The following is a 12,394-nucleotide window of genomic DNA, read 5'->3' as shown; positions in this document are numbered from 1 at the left end:
TTAACTTAGTGGAATTTACAACTTATTCTCATGCATAAAATGCAAATACGATGGCTTTAAAATATTTGTCCGGTTTTTCAATAAATTCTGCATCTATATAATCCACTAATTTTAGGTTTTTCTCAATAAACACTGAGGCAGCAGTGCCTAGGGAGGACTCCGGAATTCGATTTAGACTCCTTGAGGTCTAATCACGTATTTTACAGCCTAAATCACTGAGCTCCAGTGAATTTATGGTGTCTTTTCACACAGCGGACCAGAGGCACACCTCTCCTAGTTTCCTATTTCCCGGGTTCCTAGTCGCCAGCCCCTGGCTCTTCGAAAACCTTTTCCCCATACTGTTCAATATGTTTGCGCTAAATCTTTAGTCCTCTAAAATTTAGTGTTTCCTTCTTTCCTTCTCGCTGTGTTCGCCTCACCCACAAAATATCTCTGGCCGCTTTCCGAAATTTTAACAGGTCTCACCCACCGTCCGTATACGAAGACACGAAAACAAAAACTCCGGCACTCGGGCAAGCCCCGCCCACTGACACGGAACTTCCGACTCCTGCCCTCACGGCTGTCCCACTTCCGCTGACGTCGCAGGTCAGAGGTGAGCGGCAAGATGTCGGCTGCCTGGCGCAGTCGGTGCTTGATGTGAGGAGCATCTCCGTGACAGAAGCTCGGCGGAGACAGCTGACGGAGCCGAATCGCGGGAGCGAGTTGGAGGCGTTGGCGGCGGCAGATCGGGCAGGGCCGGGAGTGGGTGCCGAGGGAGCCCCGGCCGCGGGGTGTGACTGTTGGGTGCGCGGGGGAGCGGGGAGTGTCAGGTGCCGGAGACCGGTAATGCCCCGCCGCCCTCCGGGAAGCCGGGAAGCCGAGCTCCGCGGGGTCTCTTCATGCCGCCGACTGGTTTAGAGCCCGCCAGAATGAACAGGAAGAAAGGAGACAAGGGCTTTGAAAGCCCAAGGCCCTATAAATTATAAGTATTTTTTCATCTCCCTTTCTTCTACGTTTGGTTTTCATTAATTATATTTTGTGATTGCTTGAAACTGATTTCGTGGGCCTGGGAGGCCTAGTGGGAAACTGGGAGCCACTCACGGTGATGGGAATGGTGTTTGTAGGGCGAAAATGGTTTGAATGACAGTGTAATTCAGCAGATCTACTGCTTCTTGCAGGTTAATAAACCTTTTTCTTAAAGTACTAAGTTGCATTTTTGCCCAAAGAAATTTATTTTCGTGGCTGTTGCTAAATTTAAAATGAGCAAGTTACCCTAATTTGTAGGGTTTTAGCATGAAAGATAAGTGTGATTCTGAGCTGCCTAGAACACAGTTCTTGTTTGTACTTGGATAGAGTTATGCATTATTTAATAACTGAAATATTTTCTTTATTCTTTAATGTACAACTCATCAGGTCGTCTGCATCAACAACATAAACTTCCAGAGAAAATCTGTTGTGGTAAGTATATCCTCAGCGGTTATAAGCAATAACAGTCCATCCTTTACAGTACTTAGAAACTTTTCTGTCCAGGTAACTGTGTTTCGAGAATAGGTAATAATTAGAACTGAAAAGCCTATATGACTCTAAGGGCCATGGCTGTGCTGTATTGGCTGCCACCTCAATTCTCTCTTTTCTTTTTTTTCCTGTTTCCTGATTAAAGTTTTATTTCTTTTAATCTGTTGCGGAGTATGAAAGTCCGTATTACCAAACATTTTAGAATCGTGTATGAAAGAAGAATAAGTCCACAGCGAGATTTTTTTTCTATGAAAAAAGTTAAGGTTGGTACGTGCACTGACTTTTTAACTTGGCTGTTAAGAGGCTACTTGTGTTTTCTGATTCTCGGCTGACCTTGTTGAGGTGGCAGTGCTTTACACTGAAGCTCTAGATAAGGTGTTTAAAACCTAGCAAACTGCCCGCCCGCCCCAGTTTAGATGTATGGATTGTTGATATATCTGTTCTAGGAAAAGTTCTTGATAACCCAAATAATTTATTCTTTCAGGGAGATCTGTATTAACTAGATCAAAATCTCAGTGAGAGCCGGTTTTCTTTGAGTGAGGACATCAACTTCCCTCTCAAACTTGTTTACTTAAGATGAGCTGTTTAAAAATGTAACCTTTTCATTAGAATCACAGAATCTTAGATTTATAATGATTCTTAAAGGTTTATTAAGTCCCGTATCCTCATTTAAGGAACTTCTCTTTCAAAATACCTTACATATGATTATTTACCTTATACTTCATGGAAGGATACTTTAGGTGTGTTGGGTTGTGTGAATTGGGTATGGAAGTTATGAGGATTAAAGAGCCTCGTTAAAAGGTTACTATAATAATCTAGGGTAGAAATGATTTAGCCCTGAATGGAGGTATCATTAGTAAAATGGCATAGAAATAGAGTTGACATGATTGACTGATAGTGAACATTTATTATATACATACTACATGTAAGACCATCTTCTAAGGTTTTGTGTGTATGACCTCAGTTAATCTTCACAGTAACCCCATGAGGTAGATGCTATTTTTTTTTAAATGGATACTATTTTCATCCTTATTTTTATAAGTAAAGCAGCTGAAAGAATGGAGGATAAGTAAATTTCTTAAGGGCATGAAGATAGCAAGTGATTGAGCCATTTTTAATCAGACGTTCCCCTTTCCACATCCTCTACCCCTGGCACAATGATAGGCAGAAAGGAATTGCAGATGACTCTTAACTAGGAATGCTAGAAAGGAGTTGTAGATGATTTTTACGTCCCCCGTTGGAAAGATTGGTTAGATGGCCTATGGGCTAGGGTCCCAGAAGGCACATTCTACAGATTAATTGAGGGAAGTAATGAAGGGACTACTTACGGTTAAGAGAAACCAACAAAAGTTGGAGGAGCACCCTAGGTTAGCAACGACAAACAGTTATCACTTCTAAACCTGAAAGAACAAAGGAAGGGAGAGGTTACAAGAACCTACTGTACCGTAGGAAAGACTTAGCTTACAGGAGCTATGGTCTTTGATAGAAGAGTGGGGCTACTGCCTCCTTCAGCCTGGCAGGGAGGATTCTGGGGGAATAAATATACGGAGCTCGATTTTCAGCTTTCAGTTTTCTCTTTGTGCCTCCCAGTTGATCACCCCAACAGGCAGCCAGAGGGCTAGTGCCTAGTTAATGCTACTCCTGGGGTGCAGAGTAAAGCAGAGAGGGCAGATTAGGAGGGGCAAAAGGAGAATATCTAGAACAGTCTACCCCTTTTGCCCCAGATCATCCTCTCTTGTCTTTTGTTATGACGAAAGTGTTCCCAACTTAACGAAGCCCTATCAGCTATTGTAGGCGTTGGCATTAGCTAACTTCCCGTTTTTGTGAGTCAAGTTTTATTTGATCACAGCCACAGCCACTTATTTATACACTGTCTATGGTTGCTTTGGAGCTACAATGGCAAAGTGGAATAGCTGCGACAGAAACTGTGTGGCCCGTTATGTCTGTTTACTATCTGGCCCTTTAAGAAAAAGTTTGCTGATCCCTGGACTAATCTGTTGGTGTGAAGAAATGGCAGTTCAGCATTATTCCCATCTAAGATATTAGCTATCACCAATATCTTTCATATAAGACAGCAGAAGAAAAGTGGTTGAAAGGATGTGAAAATTAATTGCTACAGCCTCTGCTTTCTTTAGCTGGTGTCAAGGTCAGGGTTGATATACACAGCTTCCTTATTCCTCCACCCATTCATTTTTCTCTTTCCTTTTGACAGCATTTCTTTTGGTCTGCCCTAGACGTTCATTCCTGTAGGATCTACATCCTTGCTTGTTTTGACTTCATTGAGTTGTTGCGGTTTTCCATTGATTAGGACTGTTGGTCAAGTGGACCTAAGAGGCATTCCAGTGAATCCCCTGGATTGCAGATGGAATTCTTGCTTTTACTGTGTAGTAGAATCTCAGCTGCTGCTAGTCATTCCAGCCAGTACAGTGACCGCTTTCTCTGCCTGTTAGTTCAGTGGCATGAGGAGCCCAAAGTGGTCAAGTCTCAGCTTCCAGTTTAATAGAACCATGACTCTGTGCCCAGGTGGATGCATTCCTCCCTTAGCTACTAAGACCTCCAAACACACTGACCCTGAGGTCATGAAGACAAGAAGCAAAAATTGTTCAGTGGCTTTTTGAAGGAATGGTGAACATAGTCACTCCAACTTTTGTCCCTTGGTTCCCAGATCTATTTTGGCTATGAAGAGATGACCTGATATATTGTCCACTAGTTTAAGATGGCATCCTGTTGGAGGTCTCAATTGGTGCTGTAACTGAGCCTTCAGTAGTTGATCGTGTCAGCTGCTCTGGATGATAGGACAAAAGGTAAAACGAGTAAATTTTGTGTGTACGAGCCCACTGCCACACTTTTCTATACAGATGGAGGCATGTATGGGATAGCATGTCGACATGTATGGCTTTTTGCACGTATATTATAGTTAGGGAAGGAAAATCTAGAATATGTGTCTATTTTTATATAAGGACAAATTACTGTCTCCCTCCATGATACCAGCTGTCTAATGTAGTCATTTTACTACTGAGTGACTAACTGATCCTTCCTGGGAAGGTCCCATATTAGAAGCTCATTTTGATCCTCTGCTGTTGGGAGGTGAGCACTCAGCACTGGTGGTAGCCAGATCAAGCTTCGTTGGGGGAAGACCTTGTTGCTGGGTTCATGCATAGCCTTGGAGTCTTGCCCCAATGACTACTTTGTATATTGAGCAGGGTGGCTAGGGAAAGAGTCTGGACATCTACTGGATAGATAATCTTGCCAGTTGATTTTTGAGGGCTCCCTCTGCAGTCTCTGAGGATGCCTCTGTTGGTCATTTATGTGATGACATAAATATTTTCATATTATAGCTACTCTGAGAAATTCATTTTTACATTTACTTCTCCCACCGTCCTCTTATTTTCAGTTTTCTTGTCTTGTTCTTTCCATATTCCTAACCAGCTGGCCAACCCAGCAGTTGCCATGCATCAGTGTAGATGTATACTTCAGGTCATCTCTACTTCTATAAACAGTGTACAGTCAGTTGTATTCAACGTTCTGCCCACAGTAGGCTTTTCTTCCGTTGTCTTTCAGGACCACACTTCAGTGGGTTCTGATGGCAGCTACCATCCACTTTCAACTGTGCTGGCATGCTGTGCAGACTTATTCATAATTCAGGCTTGTGCTTTGTCCTATTCTTTTAAGTGAGCATGGGGACCTCTCCATGAGGCCATGGGTGTGGATTGAGGGAGCGGTGGAGATGCAATGGGAACAAGTCCCGTTGGATTCTCAGTCACCTGCTCATGCTGTCTGCTCTTTGTGCCTGTGAACTTGCTTGGGCCTGGTCCAGAGGTGTTGTTTCCATTTAAAAATGGAAAGCTACTGCACATACTGAGTTCGTAATGGCCATTTTAGGTAACAAAAACTACATGAAATTTTGGGGGGTCCCGTGATCATGTGTGCAGTCTCTACCGCAGGGTCTTGTAGCAAACCAGTAGTTGCTTTGCAAATGGAAAACAGTTGTTGGCAGAAGAAGTCTTGGGTTTCCTCTGAAACCCCAGGAATGTTGGTGTACTGTCATTCTGCTGAAGAAAGCCAGAGCCAGTAAAGTATCTTTGTCTGCTGTGGACGTTCCCAATACAGTTGGATATGCTGAGTCATAATGCCCAAGTGGCAGGGCAGCTTGAACCACAGCCTGGACCTACTGCAGAACCCTTCCTTGCTCTGGACCCCTCTCAAAGCTGATAGCCTTATAGGTTGCTTAGTAAGTAGTATGCCTAAATGTGTATATTGCTTTCAGAATCCAAAGAAGCCTACCAATTTTTGTACCTCCTTTTTTCCCCCCTCGTGGTGGGCAGTGCAAAGTGAAGCAACTTGTCTTTCACTTTAGAAGGTTTATTTTTATGTGCCTCAGACCACTGGAACCTTAGAAGCTTTATTGATGTGACAGGCCCCTGAACTTTCATGGGATTTAACTCGCAGCCTCTGCTATCCACGTGTTTTCTATTAAGGCATTTGGAGAACTTACTCTTCCTTTCTTACCAGGTCCAGATAGCATAATGTTGTCAATATAACATACCAGTGTGATTCTCTGGGCTATCCTGTCCTCTGGGCTATCAGGGGACTTTTGGACTATATTTTGACTGAGGAGGAGAGTTGATATAGTTATTAGTTACTAGATGACAGTGAGGGGTTTCTGACGTCTGGAAGACAACCTGCTTCTGATTGATTGTTTTTTTTTTTTCTGATAGGAATTGGGGGAAAAAAATTTGCCTGATAATTAGTCGCAATATTAGCTACCAAGAACTGTGCTGATTTGCTGCGGTCAAAGTACTGCATCTGCAAACATGGTTGTGATTGACAAGTTTGCGATAAATCACTATCATTCTCGAAAACCTACTTGACTTTTACACTCGCCAAATAATTGAGTTAAATGAAGACGTAGTAGGCATCATTCAAGTCTCTGTGGTGGCACTAATCTCTGCAATTCCCCAAAGATGTCTAGTTGCATTGATTTACTACCCTGGAGAAGGGGGATGGGTGTTCCAGTGGGGTCCACTTAGTCCTTCCACTGTAGTCCTCACTCAGAGAGTGAGGTCAGAGAATGAATATGGGGATTTGCCAATTACTAAAATGTATACTGTATGTTCTGGACTGGGGAGATAATCTCCAGCCCTACTCTGCGTTAGACGTGGGAACCCCTTTATTACTTGACCTCCAAAGGCCGCCAGTCTGGGGAATACCCTGGCAGTCCAGTGGTTAGGACTTCACTCTTTCACTGCCAGGGGCCCGGGTTCAGTACCTGGTCGGGGAACTAAGATCCCACAAGCCGCACTGCACAGCCAAAAGCAAACAAACAAACAAAAAAGACCCCAAAGACTTCCAGTCTGACTAGTGGACTACTGTAATGTTTTGGGACTCCAGGGATTAGTGTCAGTTCAGAACCAAGATATAGTAACCCCAGGAAAAGGGCAAAAATTAATTTATTTGAGGTGACATAAATGTCAAGATTTTAAAAGAAAGATAAGTGAGAGTCGAACATGTTTGTAGGCATAGAAAAAAGTCTTAGAAAGAGGAGAGATTGTAATTATAGGAGAGAGTAATTAATAGAGCAGGATTTCTGAGAATACTACAGAGGATGGCCTCTAGTGCAGTAGTGGAAGGATCATTCCTAAACAGGAGGGAAAGATAGGTATGTGCAGCAGAAGGGCAAGAGAATTGATAGTTGGCAGTTGAGTGGTTCAAGTTAAGGATCTTGGGTGGATGAGGAAGAATGTAGCGCTAAAAATACCAGGGAGGATTGTAGTGAGAAACTGGAGGAGGCCAAGGGACAGGAGAATTTCATGTGGTTGAACAGGAGGACTGGCAGAGAAGTACAGGCATTGTGGACGTTCCAGTTTAAAATGTCAACGTCAGAGCAGTCCTGAGCAGTGATGAGGTGTCTTTCAGAGTGTGGTCTTGATTGCTATCCTGGAATGGCAGTGAAGATTGTAGGAATTGAAATCAAGGAACTTTGAAGCAGTGATACTGCATGGATCAGCTATATCTGCATTCATGTCATGTAGAGTGATGGCTGAGATGGGTTAGAAAGGTAAAGAATGAACCTTCAATGAGTATTGGGGAATTTGGGCAACATTAATGAAAGGAACAGAGGATGGTGTACCTGTATGGCTTGAACACATAGGAAAAGAAGTAGAAAAGGACAATAATAAAAACATTTACTGATGCCAGGTATGATTTTAAGTGCATTCCTTGTATTAAATTGCTCAATTATAATAACACCAATAGGTAGGTAGTGTCAATATTCTTGTTTTACAGATGAGGAAACTGAGGTACAGAGAGCTAGAGTAACTTAGCTCAAGATCATATACTTACTGAGTAGTGGAGCTGGACTTGAATGCGGGCAGTCTACCTCAAGAAGACAGTGGCACTATTCTGCCCTTGCTCTTATAGCATATGCTGTATAAAAGCCTATAAATGATCTAGAAATAGTGGAAAGTAGGAGGTTTCCTGTTTTTCCTTCTTCTAATTTATAGTGAGTGAAAGAATAAGTAGTGTCTTTTCAAAGGGGATTCAAGAGATGTTTCATCTAAGGCTGACAGGTAGAGGAGTTTTTGAAAGGGCTGAATAGCACAGGGGAGTTACTTCAAATGGGGTAGGGACTCTAGGAGGATGGTCCGCTGTCAGGTGGTGGGGAAAGAGCAGGAGCAAGAAGAGAGAGTAAGTGAGAGGTTAGGTGACCTGGTGGCTTGCAGTTATGCTAGTAGCCAAGGTTGACAGGAATTGGAGGCCAGTCAGTGGGTCTGTATGTTGCAGGCAGGTGTAGGTTAGGGCTGTAGGTGATGTCAGAGACCTGATGATTCAAGGAGACTGGGCTTTCCCTATCTTCATGAAGTATACTCCGTTCACTGTTTTATTATTGTTAAACTTAGTTTAGAAAGCAAAAGCCTATTCTTATGTCTCACTCCTGTAACCACTTCATGACAGCACTTTACATAATCTTTTCTAGTTCACTTTTGACATTATCTTGGTTCTCCTTGCTGTCTTTCAGCTGATCCTAGCTCATTTATGTAGATTGGTCATTGGATTGCTGGTATGCTAATTAAGGGAATTTGGATCTTCATACAATTGCTCACAGTTTAACACCTTTCAACTCAGAGACTTCATCAGCAGTATTTTTGCTTCTGCTTTTTTCTGTTCTTATTTGCTTCCGCATAAATCTGTCCGGATGGTCTTAATTTAAGGATGTATGACTCTCTTATTTGGGAATTGGGGGAAAAAGGGCTGTAGAATCAATAGGCTTTTGAGCAGTTGGGCTGAATGTTCTCTAAAAAATATTCTTACGTTCTTGCATGTTATTTAAAAGCATTGTACTGAGAGACATTATGGCATAATGGGAATCAGTTGGGATCATTTAGATGTGGGTTTGAATCTCAATTCTCCACTTATTAATAGTATGATTTTCTTTTTTTTTTGGTATGATTTTCTTAACTCTTAATCTGTAAAAAGTATAAAGTAGTACTTGTCTCTTAAAGTTGTTAATGGGATTAGAACATACGAAAGTAGTGTAATGTCTGGCATATAGTAGGGCTCATTAAATAGTAGCCATTGCAGTTGTTATAATCTACTTCTGTATGGTTATTCCCTGAATTTCATCTTAGGTATTCCTGTTGCAGCCCCTGAAATGTTACTATTTCATGTCCTCCATATTTTATGTTTCCAACCCAGAATATTAAACTCACTGGACATACATTCATTGTTTCAATGGTCCATCTTTCCCATTTGATTCAATGCAAGAGGGTGGTGGACAGTCGGTATGTATAGCTGTCTCTCATGTCTTATGTACCTGCTTCAGATAGATGGCTCGCCACACAGCTAAGCTGGTAGAACTGTATATGGCCTTGGGACTGCTTGGTAGGAAATCATGCAGCGCTTTGAAGTGTCCGCTGCTCTTGGAGGTGGCAGTAGATTTTTCCCTACTTGCCTAAATGTTTCTTGTAACTCTTGCCACCTCACATCCTGATTTACCTCCCATGAGCAGAGACTCATACTTGTTAGCTTTGGTGGTATGGTTTTTTACCCTATTTTGAGGGGCCTTGTTCTTTTACTCACTGAAGTGGTTTTGATTCTCTTTTTGCTCTGTTGTTTTTTTTTTTCCCCCTTCCTCTCTGTTTGGATTCCAGTCTGTCTATAAATTCTTAAATTTGTGAGTAGTCCTTTTATTTTCTTTTCTAGCAGATGGTCTACTTTTCACTGATAGTGAATGTGAACCACCAGGATGATAAAGTAACATAATTCAGACCCATTCAGTCACTAGGACAGCCATACTTGAAGTGAGGATCCTTGGAGAGATTGTATGTGTGTAGCTATTTGGGATTCTGTCTCTGGATTGTAGTATGTGTATAAGTAGTAGAAATCAAAGAAATATGTTCTAAAACATACCTGTGTTCATTTTAATGAAATTATTATTATCTTTACAGGGATTTGTGGAACTGACTATATTTCCCACAGTTGCCAACTTAAATAGAATCAAGTTGAACAGCAAACAGTGCAGAATATACCGAGTAAGGATCAATGATTTGGAAGCAGCTTTTATTTATAATGATCCAACCTTGGAAGTTTGTCACAATGAATCAAAACAGTAAGTTACATACTTTAAAAGTCGATATTTCTAACAGGTTTTTTTTTTCATTGATTGGATTAATTTTTTTCAACAGATTTTTCTTAGATTATTATTAGATTTTGGTTCCCAATTTATTTTTTCTAATTATAATTTCTGTTGCTTCTACCACTACACACATTTGGTTCAAAAAATTTTACTATCTCTGGCCAACACAGTAAGTTATTAAGTTTCCTTTCTTCAGACTGCAGTTTTAAAGAAGTACTATCAGAGAACTTTAAATACATTTTCTTAGCCATTTTTCTACTTTTAAAGTTTTAAAAAAATATTAGTTTCATAGATATTAATGTAATCTTCAGTGAATTAGATGATACTGTAATCTGTACATCAGAAACTACTTTAAAATATTCTATAAAATATTTGACAGCTTTCGAATATCATATAAAAATAGTCTGAAATATCTCATTCCTTCACCTTAAATATTGCATCTGTTAAGGCTACTTCTGATTTTTATCAGTAAACTTATATCTTTGTGATCAGCTTTATGTTCTGCATTTTTCATTTAAATACTTTGTTTTCACCTTTCCACGTATAATATGATAGGCTTCGTTTTTTTATTGTTTTTATGGTCAGGTAATATTCCATTTATTCGGTATACTGTGGATTACATGATTATTTTCTAGATCTTTTTTTTTTTCTTTTACTTGGAATTATTTCCTTAGGAAAGTAGGATTACTTATTATTCTTTTATGGCTCTTTTTAGCATTTCACTTGATTGTGCCCTGGGAAGATTTGTACTGATTTAAATACTGTCAACTACATTTGGAGGCACTTGTTTTTTCCGTTTTGATAGCATTGCATTATATCATTTCTGTGATTCTTAGTATTTTGGGTTAGAATGCCCCAAACTGTAAACTCTGTTTAGTCAAGGTGATATTTTAACTAGTCTGTATGTATAATATTTGACTATGGCAGCAGTTCTCAAAGTGTAACACCTAGACAAGCAGCATCAACATCACCTGGGAACTTGTTAGAAATGCAGATTTCCAAGCAGTACCCCACACCTACTGGTTCAGAAACTTGGGATAGGGTCTTGCAATTTGTGTTTCAACTAGCCTGCCAGGTGATTCTGATAAAAGGTAAAGCTTGAGCAGGAACCACTGCTTTAAGGGATTGGGAGGGTTGAGAAAGGACACTTATCAATAGACATACTTATCATCCCAATAATCATTGGTTTAAAATCTTTGAAACTCAGAAGAGAAAACGGTGTTGGGAAAATTCAGGGAGTCTCTGAATTGCTCATGTGACTTCCCATTCTATAAAGGTGAGTGGTTGAAATTACATGCTTTTACAGCCACACTTGTGGAACTGACATGAAAAGATTTATTACAAAATCATCTGCATCCTCTTTCCCCCAGAAAAAAGCAATCATTTGCCTTTGGAGCAGTAAGTATGTGCCACTAATGGATGGAAAAGTCATGTGTAAAAGAGCAGGTAGGGGAGCCATTACCTTGCCGGAGGCCAAAATAGCCACCCTGTCGAGCCTAGAACTCTGCACTGATGACAGGGTAAGAAGCTTCTCCATCTGCCAGTCACAAAACAATGTTTGCACAGCTGCTTTACCAGTTGTTGCCGCTCAGGTGTCCAAGAAGATGATCTGTGACAGTGCAATGACAGCAACAGTGGACTTCAAATCTGTTGAGAAAGCAAGCTTTGCTATGTTAATTTTGAGGTGATGATATCCCCTAAAACTTTTCTCTAGTGATAGGGAAGATACCTCATCACTTTTAGTATTATAAAGAAAGAAAAGGAAGTCATAAAGGAGAATAGTGTCGAAGGTTAGGTTAGGAAATTGGGAACAATAGAATATATTTAAACTTTTCAGGTAGCACCAGAGCTCTCTTAGCCATGGTCACTTAGTATTTTCTGCCTGGCTCTAGAATCCCGATTACTTTTTAAGAGAGATGACAGTTATTTTTGCCAGTGTTTGTTTATTCTCTGACTTGTTCAAAAGAGGATTTGAGAGTGGTTTTAGAATTTTATTAGACAACAGTTTTTTAAAGTAGCTAATGAAATTAGCACAAAGGGTAAAAAAGTATAGGATGGTGGGTACCACACTGTTAAGTTACTAGAGGAAAACTGTAGATTTGGTTTTGATATTTCTGGTTGCCATACGAAAGAGGGAAACACTATTGTTTATAAGATTTGTAAGGCAAAAGACAGAAACCTACCAGTTATTCAGAAGAAATGCTGCTTAGCAGTTAGATATGAAAGGTATCTCGTGTGAATGATGTTATTTATTTTTAAAGAGAA

At 40.5% G+C, this 12,394-nt stretch overlaps 1 protein-coding gene across 17 annotated transcripts in view; it reads left to right on the top strand.

The window, feature by feature from the left end:
- The first annotated feature begins 137 nt into the window (after positions 1 to 137).
- The window catches only part of TAF2 (TATA-box binding protein associated factor 2), an 80,004-nt gene continuing 67,747 nt past the window's right edge, over positions 138 to 12,394 (top strand). For 4 of the 17 annotated variants that reach the window (XR_004346433.1, XM_032609795.1, XM_032609789.1 and 1 more), the window contains exons 1-3: positions 601 to 961; positions 1,383 to 1,437; positions 9,942 to 10,102. Coding sequence is in view for 8 of the 17 variants with exons in the window: in XM_032609795.1 (XP_032465686.1) it covers positions 879 to 961; positions 1,383 to 1,437; positions 9,942 to 10,102 (299 nt within the window). In the remaining 9 variants the exon portion in view is untranslated. Of the gene's footprint in view, positions 1,438 to 4,159; positions 4,299 to 9,941; positions 10,103 to 12,394 lie in introns of all 17 variants that reach the window. The other 13 variants (XM_032609804.1, XM_032609803.1, XM_032609798.1 and 10 more) reach the window with 11 other exon arrangements.

This window comes from Phocoena sinus, chromosome 17 (genome assembly GCF_008692025.1).
Source record: "Phocoena sinus isolate mPhoSin1 chromosome 17, mPhoSin1.pri, whole genome shotgun sequence".
In the NCBI taxonomy this organism is placed as follows: domain Eukaryota; kingdom Metazoa; phylum Chordata; class Mammalia; order Artiodactyla; family Phocoenidae; genus Phocoena; species Phocoena sinus.
This window is presented reverse-complemented; position numbering and strand designations above follow the sequence as displayed.